Source organism: Antennarius striatus, chromosome 14, assembly GCF_040054535.1.
Source record: "Antennarius striatus isolate MH-2024 chromosome 14, ASM4005453v1, whole genome shotgun sequence".
NCBI lineage: Eukaryota > Metazoa > Chordata > Actinopteri > Lophiiformes > Antennariidae > Antennarius > Antennarius striatus.
Genome location: NC_090789.1, coordinates 9,851,214 through 9,866,754, shown reverse-complemented (window position 1 = coordinate 9,866,754; position 15,541 = coordinate 9,851,214). Strand labels below are relative to the sequence as shown.

The 15,541-nt window shown below is 43.3% G+C and overlaps 1 protein-coding gene across 5 annotated transcripts in view; it reads left to right on the top strand.

Moving 5' to 3' along the window:
• Nucleotides 1–14,023, top strand: part of LOC137607850 (triple functional domain protein) — a 63,321-nt gene extending 49,298 nt beyond the window's left edge. For 2 of the 5 annotated variants that reach the window (XM_068333877.1, XM_068333874.1), the window contains 28 exons: nucleotides 374–516; nucleotides 642–741; nucleotides 850–1,093; nucleotides 1,192–1,299; nucleotides 1,829–2,022; nucleotides 2,107–2,277; nucleotides 4,760–4,855; nucleotides 5,144–5,292; nucleotides 5,425–5,491; nucleotides 5,695–5,798; nucleotides 5,878–5,947; nucleotides 6,032–6,121; nucleotides 6,203–6,295; nucleotides 6,455–6,505; nucleotides 6,581–6,658; nucleotides 6,768–6,959; nucleotides 7,192–7,369; nucleotides 7,455–7,721; nucleotides 7,817–8,322; nucleotides 9,113–9,360; nucleotides 9,490–9,628; nucleotides 9,706–9,733; nucleotides 9,820–9,982; nucleotides 10,095–10,216; nucleotides 10,297–10,375; nucleotides 10,510–10,710; nucleotides 11,043–11,181; nucleotides 11,484–14,023. In XM_068333877.1, the coding sequence (XP_068189978.1) occupies nucleotides 374–516; nucleotides 642–741; nucleotides 850–1,093; nucleotides 1,192–1,299; nucleotides 1,829–2,022; nucleotides 2,107–2,277; nucleotides 4,760–4,855; nucleotides 5,144–5,292; nucleotides 5,425–5,491; nucleotides 5,695–5,798; nucleotides 5,878–5,947; nucleotides 6,032–6,121; nucleotides 6,203–6,295; nucleotides 6,455–6,505; nucleotides 6,581–6,658; nucleotides 6,768–6,959; nucleotides 7,192–7,369; nucleotides 7,455–7,721; nucleotides 7,817–8,322; nucleotides 9,113–9,360; nucleotides 9,490–9,628; nucleotides 9,706–9,733; nucleotides 9,820–9,982; nucleotides 10,095–10,216; nucleotides 10,297–10,375; nucleotides 10,510–10,710; nucleotides 11,043–11,181; nucleotides 11,484–12,035 (4,572 nt within the window). In that variant the 3' untranslated portion in view covers nucleotides 12,036–14,023. Of the gene's footprint in view, nucleotides 1–373; nucleotides 517–641; nucleotides 742–849; nucleotides 1,094–1,191; nucleotides 1,300–1,828; nucleotides 2,023–2,106; nucleotides 2,278–4,759; nucleotides 4,856–5,143; nucleotides 5,293–5,424; nucleotides 5,492–5,694; nucleotides 5,799–5,877; nucleotides 5,948–6,031; nucleotides 6,122–6,202; nucleotides 6,296–6,454; nucleotides 6,506–6,580; nucleotides 6,659–6,767; nucleotides 6,960–7,191; nucleotides 7,370–7,454; nucleotides 7,722–7,816; nucleotides 8,323–9,112; nucleotides 9,361–9,486; nucleotides 9,629–9,705; nucleotides 9,734–9,819; nucleotides 9,983–10,094; nucleotides 10,217–10,296; nucleotides 10,376–10,509; nucleotides 10,711–11,042; nucleotides 11,182–11,483 lie in introns of all 5 variants that reach the window. The other 3 variants (XM_068333876.1, XM_068333872.1, XM_068333875.1) reach the window with 2 other exon arrangements.
• Nucleotides 14,024–15,541: the final 1,518 nt, after the last annotated feature.

Below are 15,541 nucleotides of genomic sequence, written 5' to 3'. Positions count from 1 at the left end.
AATAGCTGGAAGAGTTTTCAACAGTTAAAGTTGCTGACAAGCAATGAAGACATAATAAAAGGTGAAATCATGGTTAAACCAAATATTTGGCTGCGCTGTCCAGCTTCTGAAGAAAGTGATAGAAATGACAGTGAATGCGACATTTCACATTAGAACCTTGTTTTAACTTCTTCCCAGTCAACACACACTTTACGTTCAAGACATCTGAAGCTGGAGAAGATTCATCTGATCTGAATGTTTCTTTTTATTGGATAAAAAATGACAGACTTAAATTCAGACTTGTGTAAGACACAGTGTAAAAGAATTACAATGACAGTTAATTCACTGATAACTGTTGACATATTTAATTTGTTCCTTTATTGACTGATAACAGGCGTCAAGCATTGAGAACAAGCAGGACTGGATAAAGCACATCAGGGAGGTGATTCAGGAGCGCACCATTCACCTGAGGGGAGCGCTCAAGGAGCCCATTCATATTCCTAAAGCAACTACAGCCAAGCACCACAAGGGGAGAAGGTTAGTGTGGAACATGTATTGTTCAACATGTACTGAGGGAACAGAGAGTGATGCACACAGGAACAGGAAGAGAGTCCCGCTTCAGAAACATTTGTTCTTCTAATCGTCTTGCGTGTGTCTTTCAGGGATGGCGAGGACCTGGACAGTCAGGGTGAAGGCAGCAGCCAGCCCGACACCATCTCTCTGGCATCCCGCACTTCACAAAACACACTGGACAGTGACAAGGTGCGCAAACACACACACGCACACACACTGATGGCCAGTAATGACAGCCTAAATGTACACGTCATGGAGTTCCAGAACTCCCCATAGTGATCCCCTTTGCTCCCTCAGCTCTCCGGTGGCTGTGAGCTGACGGTGGTGATACACGACTTCATGGCCAGCAACAACAACGAGTTGACAGTGCGACGCGGTCAGACGGTGGAAGTCCTGGAGCGCTGCCACGACAGACCCGACTGGTGCCTGGTCAGGACCACGGAGCGCTCCCCCGCCCTGGAGGGGCTGGTGCCCTGCTCCATGCTCTGCATCGCCCACTCCAGGTCGTCCATGGAGATGGAAGGCATCTTCAACCACAAAGGTGCAGGGATCTCACACACCTGGAACAGAGAGGTGGTCAGATTATTTGTGTGACTCTGTAACATTAAACATGTTTTAAATATCACTTTGTGTTGACAGACACTTTGTCAGTGTGCAGCAACGACTCCATCATGCCAGGTTCGTCCGCGACGCTGCAGCCTGGTCACGGCATCAGCTCCCACACTTCACCAGGGCCTAAACGGCCAGGTATGTTAGAGGTTTACGGAGCTTCACACCCCTCTGGTGTTTGACTGTGTGGCTTTAATTCAAGGGTGTCAAACTAATTTTCAGCATAACAGCTGTCCTTAAAGGGCCAGCTGTAACTTATTAATATAACTCAATGTCATGTAAAATAAATGTAACTACTCTTTAATGTTAAATAACGCTGAATTTATTACTTATTCAAGTTACAAACATTACAGTTGCAAAGAAAAACCACCAAGGATCAAAACTATCCAAGTGACTAAAGAAAAATAACTTCAAACACAAGTTAGGACATTAACTTTGTTCAAAATGTTTTTGTCAAATTTAAAATGGGCTTAATTATTACTTTGTGGGAAATGTAGTTTCGGTCAAAGCACAATTTTGACCTATTTTTTTCAGATGCTCTGACGTTTTATGCTATCGTGGGCCACATAAAATGATGTGGCAGGCCGCATTTGGCCCCCAGGCTTTGAGTTTGACATATATGCTTTAATTAATTCTTTTTACAGCTACTGAGTTCTTTGCTTCATAGGTAATACCTTGAGGAAATGGCTCACCAGTCCAGTGCGTCGGTTAAGCAGCGGCAAGGCAGACGGCCATGTGAAGAAACTGGCCCACAAGCACAAAAAGAGCCGAGAGGTGAGAAAAAGTGGGGAGATGACGATGGGGTCCCAGAAGGATTCAGACGACAGCGCCGCTACGCCTCAGGATGAGACTGTGGAGGAGGTGGGTGGCTACGCTTTTTGTCACACTCTTCATGTTTTATGGTTAAGAATTATGATGCAACCTCCACCGTTACATCTGTTTCAGAGAGTCCGTAACGAGGGCTTGTCCAGCGGCACGCTGTCAAAGTCCAGTTCTTCAGGCATGCAGAGCTGTGGTGAGGAGGAGGGTGAGGAGGGTGCTGACTCTGTACCTCTGCCTCCACCTATGGCCATCCAACAGCACAACCTGCTACAGCCAGACTCACAGGATGACAAGGTGAGGAGCAGGTGGTCACATGGTACAGAAAAGAGGGAAGCATTAGAAGGAACAGGTTTGTGGGGGGGGCTGAGACCGTCACTGTGCAGCGATACGAGTCTAGATGCTACCAGATGTTTTTATTTTGAACGTCACATTCTTTAATACTGCATTTTCCTGGTCATAAAGAGACAACTTTAGGACAAAAGGTTTTTACCTCTTCGTGCAGTAGCATCATATGACAAATACATTTTATTTCTGAGAATAATCTCTTTGCAGCTCAACAGCTTTGAAAGCTCGAGTTGTTTGGCGATAATAAATGTAGCTGCTACTGACCAATCCTGCTTTATGTGCTCTTGGGAGAAACACTTTCACACCTTCTCAGAGAGTCAGTTGTAACATTTGCTCTTTTGTTATCGAGGTCCTTCACTTGTAATCAAGCCATTTATGTTCATGCCAACAGCAGTAGTAATAAAATACAAGAAGACAGTAGGATTGAAGTAGGTAATATGTTAGAGGATCATTTCTGTTTACCTCAGTGGTAGCAAGAGTAGCTAATGCATCAGCTATGATCCAAGGACAAATGAAACACTTCTTGTACAGACTTATTTGTTTTCATCTTTTTAACTACATTTTTGTTCATTTAAAATTCCAACTTTCCCAAAAAGAACATATCCTGACAGATATGAGCGCCTCCATTCAGTCTGACTTACTTTTATCCTGGAGTTTAGCATCATTCTCTCCTCTCCTGAAGCAGAAAGCCATTAAAAGTTTAAGCCACTCCAAGTCTCCTCTGCAAATAAAGGGGAGACTCCTCTGACACTAATTTCTGTTTCTCTTTTGTTTTGTTTCCTGGTTGTATCGTTTGCTGTTTGCCATTCTGTAGCATTACCTTGATTTATGTCCTGTCTTTGCTTTGTCTCAGTTTCCATACCTCTCCATCTGAAGTGCCCCACGCTTCCCCTTCCGTTTCTTACCTCAGTCAGTTCTACAAGTCTCTTTTCCCCTGTTCTAATGCTTTAATTGCTCTGTTTGAAAACCTTTCTATTTGGTTTCTACAGTAGTTTATACGTTAAAAGAAAGCTTTTTTAGACTTAATATTGCTGTTTTTTAAGTATACTTTTCCCCATCCCCCGAAAACAATTTATTGTATTTTTCCAAGCACTTTCCACACCTTTCTGATTCTATTTCCTGTTTCTTCTTTTTTTAATTTCTCTCATTTTGATTTGTACTTTCTGCCCACTTTCTACAACACGCCGGTGTTATGCAGAGTCGCTTTATGGGAGCATGTAGATAAAGAGGATGCATGTGGGTCTTTAAATAGAGGTTGATGTGGAGGTCTATGCTGTCTGTGTTATTGCAGATCAGGTTACGCCTAATGTTTCTCAACCTCTATACATTCAAGGACATTTTAAATTATATGTCGTTACCTGTTGGAAAAGCACACGGCCGCAGCTTTTTCTTCTATGTTTGTCAATTATAGGTTGGAAAAAGGTATTTGTGAGGTTCAAAAGAGAAAACTAGTAGATGTCAATGTGAATACTGAGAGGAGAGTGGGTAAGATTTCCTGTCACCTCTCTGGGGTAATAATCTAAATACAAACCTTCACTGTGAGGAAAATCTAAACCTCCCCCGTTCCCGTCACCCTCCAACTTCGTCCCTCACCCGTCCTGCCCACTCGTCCTCATGTCCCTTCTACCCTCTGTGCGTTAACCTCATTACCCATGCAAGTAATTGGCATCTCTAAACGCTGGCGAGGCCAGAGGGGCACACAGCCTCACCCAGAAAACCTAATTGGAGAAAGTCTTGAAGCACAGCACAGCAAGGGTGAGAGTCTCCTCAACTATTTCTACATACAGCCATACTTATTCCTTCCTCCATCCTCGCTCTGTTAGCATCCTTTCTTTATTTCAAGGGCTGTCGGTCGTCATCATCATCATCATCGTCATCACAGAGAGCAGCAGAAACTTCTTCCACTCGGATGTCACTTTTTCCCTTCCAGCCTTCTCCCATCACCATTTCCATTTTTTCATTTTTTTATGCCTTCAGTTTATCACCCAATCTTCAATCTCACCTTTTTACCTTTTATTGATGGTTTTCTTTTAAATTTCATATACTTTTCACTTTCTTTAAAGCTTCAAATAATAACTCCCAACATTGGGATTCCACTTGTTGAAACATCTTTTGGGGTCTCACTTTAAATGATTGAACATTTAACAAACATTTTCACTAAGTCATTCCTCACTCAGATAATTGAAACAATGTATTCGCCTATGATAAGACCAATAAAGAATATATTTGAATTATATTGACCTTGTTCTTGAATCCAAATGTTAGTATTTCCATTAAACATAAAATATTAAGCTATTATTTGCTATCCATTCATTTCTTTCTGTAGGAAGAACTTTACTGGCACCAGCAGCCAAATAGAAGATGTAGAGTATAGGTACGATATGTCTCGTTTTCCATTCTCAGTCCTTTCATATCTCTATTTATTACGCAGACATCTTCTCGTCTGTCGGTCCGTCCATCCAGTTCAGAGACGCCCAGTGCTGCTGAGTTGGTGAGCGCCATCGAGGAGCTGGTGAAAAGCAAGATGGTAGGATAATGCAGGAATCAAGAGTCACTTAAGTTGTCATTGTTAAATCAAAACAACAAAATTGGGTGGTCTCATTCAGTGCAGATACGTTAAAAAGAACAGATAAGAAGGAACTAGATTAAAAATAAATAAATATTAATAAATATATATAACAAATATATAAATAAAAAATAGACAAGAGCGCAAAGTCTAGTCTGATTACCTGCTAAAGTCTTTTTATTTGAGTTCACACTGCTGTTCATCAGACAGACGAAGCTGCAGTTTACCCCTTGTTTGTCCATGGTGCAGGCTTTGGAGGACAGACCCAGCTCTCTGTCAGTAGAGCAGGGAGACAGCAGCTCTCCCTCTTTGAACCCCTCTGACAACTCCCTCCTCTCCTCCTCCTCCCCCATGGAAGAGATGGACGAACGCAGGACAAACTTCCTGAAAAAGAGACAGTACGTCTCCTTCCTTCTTTTGTGTCACAGGCTCCTTTTACACATCCTGTGTAATAATAGACCACAGACATACCTTTGGGTGTTTTTACGCTATTTTTCTTATATTTTGTGTGTGTTTTTCTTTTATTGTAGTTACATTTTGCTGGACCTGGTGGAGTCGGAGAGGGATTATGTTAGAGACCTCGGCCTGGTGGTGGAGGTGAGCGAATGCTTGAGTAATTACACATTGCTGTAAAATACATCTCCACGTGTATTATTTCATGTGTTGTTGTTGTTTTTTCTACAAATGTTGTATGACTATCATTTCAAAATGTCACTCAGAGTATGAGACTTAACTTGCATAAATTCATATCTTTACTGGTGTCAATTTGCATTGATATGTTTGTATCTTTCCGTCATAAGGGCTACATGAGCCGAATGAAGGAAGATGGTGTCCCTGATGATATGAAAGGAAAAGACAAAATCGTGTTTGGCAACATCCATCAAATCTACGACTGGCACAAAGAGTATGAGACACACAACACAGAGCATTCCTGTTCAGCCATTGGTCCAGTAGCTCACATCCCTCTCTCTTGTTTCCTTTAGTTTCTTTCTCGGGGAGCTGGAGAAATGTTTGGAGGACCCTGACAGACTGGGACCCCTTTTCCTCAAACAGGTTCGTTCACAGAAAACATCTAACCCCTATTTTACTTTTAACAGCTTGCACACATGTGTAATTGAATATTTATTTTGCATCCAGGAACGGAGGCTTACCATGTATGTCGTGTACTGTCAAAACAAGCCCAAGTCAGAGCACATTGTCTCAGAGTACATGGATACTTACTTTGAGGTATGAGCCCAGTGTTTTCACGTTTTGGCCATCTGAGTCAGATCGTGTGCATTAGCATCATTTGTGACTTTCACCTCGTAGGACCTGAAGCAGCGGCTGGGACACAGGCTACAGATCTCAGATCTGCTCATCAAGCCGGTCCAGAGGATTATGAAGTACCAGCTGCTGCTCAAGGTTGGTTGCATAAAGCAGAGGGCCTTAGAGCTCCAGGGCATTGTACATCATCATTGTATGTCATGTCCTTGTCATTTGCTGTCTGCGAATGTCTAATATTGCAATGTGTAAAATTGTGAATTTCAGTTGTTCTCAGAAAAATTGTTTTTCCTGTTGTAGGATTTCCTGAAGCACTCCAAAAAGGCTGGATTAGAGTCTGTGGAGCTGGAGGTAGGACATCACTTAGTATCAGGACAAGCGTATGCAGCAACCCATTCATCTTTCCACCTTTTGTGACCTTTACAGAAAGCAGTCGAGGTCATGTGCATTGTCCCAAAAAGGTGTAATGATATGATGAATGTCGGTCGTCTTCAGGGATTTGATGTAAGAAATCACATGAAATCATGAATGAAAACAATCCTGCGGACTAAACACACATGCTTTGCTCCTCACCGTACCTCTAATTGTTCCATCTTAATCACGGCTTCTTCAGGGGAAGATCGTGGCTCAGGGTCGTCTCCTGCTGCAGGACACATTCATGGTGTCTGACCCCGAAGGCAGTCTGCTTGGTCGGATGAAGGAGAGAAGAGTCTTCCTCTTTGAACAGTTGGTCATCTTCAGCGAACCCCTTGACAAGAAAAAAGGCTTCTCTTTGCCGGGCTTCCTTTACAAGAACAGCATCAAGGTGAGATGAATGGAATAGAAGTTCACCACGACAATCAGTGGAGACCAGTGGGAAACATGAATAACTGTCAGTTAAACGGCCTGCAGCATTTTCATTTTTTATTCATGTTTTTGTTCTTACTATTCATAATTTATGGTGTTAAACTATTTGCTGGTACAAAAATTAAAGCACAGCGTCTTGCTGTGGAAACATTTAAAATCACGTCTCCTTTGTGTCCTTTTGCTCTGTGCAGATGAGCTGTTTGGGTCTCGATGACAACGTTGAAGGCGATCCCTGTAAGTTCATTCTCACGTCTCGGTCGACCAACCAGGTGGAGTCCTTTGTGCTTCACTCCTCCCACCCAGGAGTGAGGGAAGTCTGGACTCTTCAGATCAGCCAGATACTAGAGAGTCAACGCAGCTTCCTCAGTGGTAGGAACACACACACTGAAGACGGGTTTTATAAGAGAAGAGCTTTCCTCACGGCGACCATCTTTTCCTCTGTAACTTATCACAGCTCTGACCTTACCAATAGAGTATCAGAGGAACCATGTGGGGGCGAGTAGTGGGCCACACGTGCCTGGCATTGGAGCCCCCGCTGGAGGCATCAGTGGCTCCAGTGCGCCGTCTGGGATCGGAGGTGGAAACTCCCAAGGTAGTGTCACCCCTTCAGGGCTCCAGGGTGGCTCTCGTCGGCCCTCCAGGATCCCCCAGCCCTCCCGTCTTCCCCAGCCCCTCCGTCACCATCCTGGGGTCGACTCAGAGGGCAGCCACAAGATGTCAGGTATGAAACCTCAGTCTCTACGTGTAAAAAAAATGTGTTTTGTATTAAAAAAAAAAAAAGTGATGAAGATTGTATTCGGTTCAATTATGATCCAGGTTCGCCCGCGACTGTTCCTCCTTCCCTACTTCCTCCAGGGGGTAGCCCACAGGGCAAGCGCCCAAACCATCCCCCAGAGGACCAAGCCCACACCCCCACTCCTGGCAGTGCTGCAACCCCTATTTCCCGTGCCGCCGTTGTGCCCCTACCCTCTACGCCCACGTCCAATTCATGGCCAGGAGTCATGTCCCCTATGACCCCACCCCAGGCCATTCCTGCCTTTAGCAGGGATGCTCTGCCTCCTCCTCCTCCTAGCCCAGGCCAAAAATCTGGGTCTGCATTCTGGAGCTCCATTCCAGGCTCACCAGCCAGCCGGCCTGGCTCTTTCACCTTCCCTGGCGAGGCAGGGGAGATTCTGGTCCGCCAGAATTTGAATCAAATCCAGACTGGCTCTGGATCTGGGACCCAAACCCACAGACACTCTACGCACAGCAAGGAAGCCGACCGCATGAGTACGTGCTCCTCAGCCAGTGAGCAGTCGATCCAGTCCACCCAGAGCAACGGGGTAAGACCGCTAGCTGCTGCCTGTGTCGCATCGACTAACACCGAGGCAGAGGGAGGCTTGGTCTTTCCTGTCTGCCTGCTATCTCCTGTCCTGCTGCAGCCAGTTCTACTAATCTGTCCCCTACTCCACCTCCCTGACAACCTTCACTGACATTCAGCATCATCTCCTTTAGCTTTAGATGATTTCTGAGGAGGTTTCCTCTGTTTCAGGTTCAGTACCTGTCTAACGGACTTCTCACAGTTCTTCAGTGATCCCTTTCAGCGCGTCTCTAGATTTCCTAACTTCGACAAAGCTTTTACTAACCCCGACCTCTTTTTGGCCTTCTTTACATCTTGCTGTCTTCATGGTGTTTTACTGAAATGTATCTTTCCTGCAACTAACCTCTGACGTTTGTGGCTCGCCTACAAACGTACTCGACAGAGATCCTTTCATTCAGTCTAACTTTCCTCCTTTCGACTTTGCCTGGATCTTCAGCGCAAAGACAAAAATGAACTGGAAATCAATCATCTTCTATTCTTTCTCCAATGCTTTTGCACCCAAGAAGAAAACAGTGAATCACAGTTTTTTTTAAGTCTCTTGCACTTCACTCCATTTTTGCAGTGTTTGTCCTCTGCTTCAACCTTTTTTCTCATTTTTACTTATTAAAGCTTTTTAAAAAAGCGCCAGAAACATGCAGTATGGTTTGATTAAATTATTTGGAAAAGGTGAAATCACCATTTTGCTCATGTTGACATGACAACAGAGATATTTGATATTTTCCATATGCCCATGTTTCATCCCTGTGGCGCAGAGTGAAAGTAGCAGCAGCAGTAGCGTATCCACCATGTTGGTGACCCAGGACTACACGGCGTTGAAGGAGGATGAGATCAGTGTCATACAAGGCGAGGTTGTACAGATCTTGGCCAGCAACCAGCAAAACATGTTCCTGGTGTTCAGGGCAGCTACCGAACAGGGCCCCGCCGCCGAGGGCTGGATCCCCGGATTTGTGCTGGGACACACCTCAGCCATCGCCCCTGATTGTCCTGAGGGATCGATCAAGTAAGTGCTCTGAGATATTTTGCCCAAATTAGAATATTTGCGTTGGACTAAACATCAGTTTAAAAGTTTGTGTACCTTTCTTCATCCTGGCAGCTTGATTTGACTCGTTCTGTTTTCTTGTCCCAGTAGGAAATCCTCTTCCTGGCACACATCCCTACGCATTCGTAAAAAGTCTGAGAAGAAGGACAAGGAGGCAAAGAAAGAGTCCAAGCTGGAAAACGGTTTCAGGAAGTCCAGAGATGGCCTGGCCAACAAAGTTTCTGTAAAGGTGAGTTCACCAATATGTAGAAGAAAACTCCAGCAACGCTATTTAGTAATTTTTCTAACATTCTTTGTTCTTTTCAGCTTCTAAATCCAAACTACATATATGATGGTAAGTGTTGCTTTTTATTTTCGTTTGAAGAGTAACACAACTTAAGACAATAGTAGTTCCTTATCTCTGATGTTTTGCACCTGCAGTTCCCCCTGAGTTCCTTGTACCTCTGAGTGATGTCACATGTGACAACGGAGAAAGCGTCACCCTGAGGTGTAAGGTCTGCGGTCGACCCCGGGCTGCTGTCACCTGGAAAGGTCCCAACCAGAGCAACCTTGTCAACAATGGACACTTCAGCATTGCCTACAGGTAAAAAAAAAAAAAGGAGTCTGTTCCTGTTTGTTGTGCTGTCAGACAAAATACTCAACAGTGAACCAGACTTCTTCTCTGATGTAGATTAACATGTACGCCTTTATTTTAGTGACACAGGCGAAGCGACGCTTAGGATAATCGGCGTCGCGTCTGAGGATGATGGCGTTTACACTTGTGTTGCCACCAACGAGCTGGGCAGCGTAGCATCATCAGCTAGCCTCAGAGTGTTAGGTAAGAGAGCAGGTTGAAGTAAATGCCTTGTCAATCAGGGTGTGTGTGGGCATGAACTGATCGTCTCTTATTTGTCTTAGCCGTGTCCACTGATGGGATCAGAGTGAGCTGGAAGGACAACTTTGAGTCTCACTTCACTGAGGTGGTTGAACTGGGCAGGTAATGGACACAAAACCTGGACAATTGGAGAAAAGCTTCTTTCGTAGTTTAGTAAAGATTAATTTTATTTTTCAGTGAGCTGACAGCCAGAACTACCTGCGGTAAACTCATGCTCTTTTCCTTCTTGTCATCAGGGGTCGTTTCTCAGTCGTCAAGCGTTGTGACCAGCGGGGCACCAAACGAACGGTCGCCGTCAAACACGTGAACAAGAAACTGATGAGGAGAGACCGGGTGTCTCAGGAATTCAATCTACTCCACCGACTCCAACACCCCCACATCGTCAGTTTGATAGACACATATGAAACCCCCAGCAGCTACGCCCTCATCCTGGAGATGTGAGTACAGAACAACAGAGAAGAAGAAACAGAGGGGGATTGAACTAAAACTGTGTGCCTCCATGCCAGATTTCAGAAAGTTTGTGACTGCTTTAAATTCAGAGCTATACAGAGACAGGGTTATGGAAACTCTCATTTTTGAATTGGCTAATGTTAGCTAGCCACCTTCAAGCAATAATGTCAGTCTGTCCTGTGTATCACCCAGGGGGACCAGTTTTAACTTTGACAAGGTTTATCATGAATTCATGATAAACTTCACGAATTCATGAAGTTTATCATTAGTTCCCTCTTTTTAATGAACCTGTTTGACATCTGTGTTCTTTGGTATTTAGGGCCGACCAGGGTCGTCTGCTGGACTACATCGTCAGCTGGGGGAATCTGACAGAAGAGAAAGTGGCCTGCTACCTCCGGGACATTTTAGAAGCTTTACACTACCTTCACAACTGCAGAATAGTACATTTGGACGTAAAAGTGAGTCAAAGTTTGTTTGTTTTTTCATTTTTAGTTGTTGGGTTTTTTTTCTTTTCAGAAAAAGATCACAAAGTGAACAGTTCGGAATGAAATGTACATGAGAGCTAAAAACACAACCAAAAACAATCAGAATAATGAGGTTGATCTCAAACACAAAGATTCAAATCCAGACCATTCTGTCCTTTTTTATCATTATGTACCAGGCATAAAACATTTTACACAATAACAATACCTGGATGGTTAAAGGTCTACTGGATTTTCTTTCTATAGGCTGTTCTTTATACTTTGATCTCTTTTCCCAGCCTGAAAACCTACTGGTGGCTCACAGCTCCAGCGGCCAGCCAAAGGTCAAGCTTATAGACTTTGGCGACGCTGTCCAGCTCAACAGTTCCCACTACACTCATCCTCTGCTGGGCAGCCCCGAGTTTGCTTCCCCAGAATTGGTCCTTGGAGAGCCAGTGTGTCTGACCTCCGACCTGTGGAGCCTGGGCGTGGTGACGTACGTGCTGCTGAGCGGCGCCTCCCCCTTCCTCGACGAAAGCGCAGAGGAAACCTGTCTGAACATCTGTCGATTAGACTTCAGCTTCCCCAGGGATTACTTCCAGGGTGTCAGCCAGGCAGCACGGGACTTCATCTGCCTGCTCCTGAGGACCGACCCAGGCAGGAGACCTCCAGCTGGGCTCTGCCTCCAGGAGACATGGCTACAGGCTCATCCGGCTGAAGGACAGTCCAGAACAGAGAGCTGCTTGGATACGTCCCGCCTCATCTCTTTCATCGACCGTAGGAAACATCAAACTGATGCCCGGGCCATCGGAGGAGTCAGGAGCTTTATTCAGAGTCGCCTACAGCCCTAACTTTATAGGACAGGATAGCATTAAAGCCACCTTCACTCCTTACAGCCTCCGGTCTGGTCATGGTAGCTGGAAGAAATGAATGCCCCTTAGTTTGCGATGCAGTGCTGAGGCTGGAGGGGCTGGAGGTTCCTCTGGATCTGAGCCTCCTGACAAGATTGATGCATTCGGAAGGAGAAATAGTTCATTCTGATCTAATCCTCTTTCTCAGAAAGCTAATATACTTACGTCCTGTAGTCCTTTCACCAAATAACCTGAGACCTTTGAGGGTTTTGAACAAAGCAGAACCCTAGGGAACGGTGTTCTCACCAATCACTTAAATTAATGGATGCCCTCGTCTACTGCTGCTTGCTGGTTTCAACTCTAAACTTTTATATTTAAGTGAACAAAAATCTTTTAAAAAAATTAAAATAAATAAATGCAAAAAAAAGGTATCAAGAAATTTATTTTCCTTTGTCAATGCTGATCAGAGGAGTCAAGTGATCGGGCCTTGACACCAGTGCACAGCTGCACAGCTTTCAGGAGAATAAACCAGAGCTAACTATGGCGCAGAGAGCAAACTGCCCTCCTCCCTATTGCAGGAGGGACACGGGCATTAAGTTTTTGCTCTTTTACACTAAATGTGTAACTCTCAGACATTTGAGCAGCAGCCCTTTCTTACAGAAACAATGGATACATAGAGAAGTACTGTCTACATGTTCAAGCAGAAAAACCCAACTGTAGAAAATGCTCATCAGTTGACATTTGCTGTGCTACTTCGGACAGTCGGTTTTGACTTAGAGACATTTATACGTCAGATCAAAGCTTTTTGATGGCTGCGCTTGCATAATGTAACTAAGACACCATGATGACCATGTCGCGAGTCACAATGCTGCACTGTTCAACTTGAGAAGAAATGACATCCATAGTTTGCTTTTCTGAGAACAAAACTTGTGTTGCGCAGATATAAGATGTTTAAGCCTTACATTGTATATAGACTTCTGCCTTCTTTCCTCTCACATTCACTGCTTTTCATTTGTGGGACACGAGGCTGAGTGGCAGCAGTGATTGCCAATCAGATGGGTGTGAATGTGAAGGCAGAGGAAGCCAAATTACTGTAAATGCACTCATTGTATGTTATGTTTGATTATCAAGTGCAATGTTGCGGCTTTAACATTTTATGCAACTATTTATGAAGACAGCTGTTGTATCTGTAATAAATCTAGAGAAACGCATGTACTTGGTACTGCAAGCACTGCTGGTAGTTTGTGTTTATTTGATATGTGAGTCTTTGGATTCCGGGACCGATCATCTTAGAGGTCGCAAACTACAATCATTACGGTATGATCAAAAATAATTTAAAAGGTTTTGTACTGTATGCCTGTCGTATTGGTACACCAAAGTTGCTTTAGCTTTATAGTAGTTAAAGGTTATGGTGATTGTTTCACTTGAGGTTAGTAGTTTATGACCATGTGAAATGTTTACACAGTTTAGTCTCCTGTATAAAGCATGTCCTCACCAGCGGAGGATTACTGCTCTCCATTTGAAGAGTTCAATGGGAGATTTGCTTTTTTTTGTACGTCTTTAATGAAATGGCCTTCAGCCTTTATGTACAGACACCTTTTTGCCAAAATGTTCCTATTCCCCATATAAAGAAATGGTTTGGTTGGTTTGAGCTCCCAGAAGTTAAATTACATAGCTATGCTATAATTTCACTTAATTATACATTTGTCCAACGTGAGAGCTAAAATTAAAAAAATAATGCTGTTAAGAACAGGCAGCAGTCCTCCATTACACCTTTATTTATGTGAAAAGTGTACAAGCCATTCAAAAGAGGAAACTTGGACTGGATACTAAAGGTTTCTTCCCATTGTTGTTTTCATGTTCATTTCCAGTTGTGTTCCAATGTTTTGTGTTTTATATTTGCATGTATATTTCTTTGTACAGTTCATTTATACATGTAAATACTCATTTTGCCATCACTTATTTGAGAATAAACGTCAGCACATGTACTCTGTTTTACATTTTCATTCTTAACTATCTGTTTTATTATTCAAAACAGTTGCATTTAATCAGGAGGGAAAAGGTTTTTAAACATATATTGTGACTGTTTTCCTGGCAGTGGAATTGTTTACTCCAGACATGTCGAGGACCGCTTTGGTCCAACATCTTTCTTCGGAGTGATATAAATGTAATTGATGTAGATGCCAAAATTTCAGACATTTGAGATCTAAATACGTCTGCACCTAACAGCAATATGTATTGTAGTATGAAATAAATACAGGATTCGATCACATTTCGACGTGAATAACTCTTTGTAAAGAATCAATTATAATTACCGTAGTACGGACCAATGATCAGAATTTGCATGGTAACTGGTAGTAACCTAAGCCATCAAGTACATACTAGTGGAATGAAGAAGTGTAAAATTGGCTTCTGAAGTGTGAAGGAGTGGAGATACAAAGTGGCAGGAACTACTGCAAAACTGCACTTATCTTCACTATGATTCAAAACTTTGATGTAAAAGTAGTGTGTGTGTGTGTGTGTGTGTGTGTGTGTGTGTGTGTGTGTGTGTGTGTGTGTGTGTGTGTTTTGACACGTTGAGTCTATTGGCTCAGGTACTCCAAGAAATCTTTATAAAAAAGAAATCAAGCGTCTGGATTTCCTCGCCCACTGTAAAAGTAGTGTTTTTTCAAATTTCTACAAGCACTGAAAAGCAACGATTATAAGAGTCCGGTATGTAAACTAAGTTACTTTTTATTTGTATGTAATCAAAACATAACGGTCCTCCAGTGGTCAACGTTAGCTACTCTGTTTATCAGAGATGCATGGTTGGTTGACTTAAATGTAACACGTTTTGTTGTTTCTGGAGACGACAAAAATATAATCCTGTAAAGATGTTACTGTCGTGCAGGAAGATGATCCACACTGATCCCTGGTTAGTGGCACCGACCCACCGCTCCTCATCATGGTCATGTTAGTCCATGTTAGCAAAGCCAGGTAGCGTTAGTTTCTCAGTGAGAAAACATCTTTGTCCACAGACACGCCAGTAAAGTTTATGCCTTTTCACGAATACCTAACAATATCACAAGTTTTACATGTCGTTCGGTCAACACAGCGCCTACAAGTCCCGCGAAATGTCAACTTATTAAATCAAAACAACAAACCAGCTGGAGAGGACCAGTCCAAGTTGTGTGTCCATCAGTAAAAATCGTCCCACCACAAACAAACGGTTCCCACCACGAAGCGTTCCGTCTCGTCCGTAACTTCGGTCAAGATGCTTGTCTGAAAGCAACACAGTCGGTCATTTACAGTATTATAAAACCATCAAAAAGATCAGTCATGCTTTGTTTTAAACAAAAGTTATGACACCCATTCAGAAGAAAATAATGCAATGCAGTTTTGTTCTTTGTTCGATTAATTGCATATTGGAAATTATGCTAAGTTAAATCTTCAAATGTTACTTAGTCCAATTTCAATACTAATTTCTCAATCCAGAATTGAAACAACTTTTTACTCATGAAAAAAAT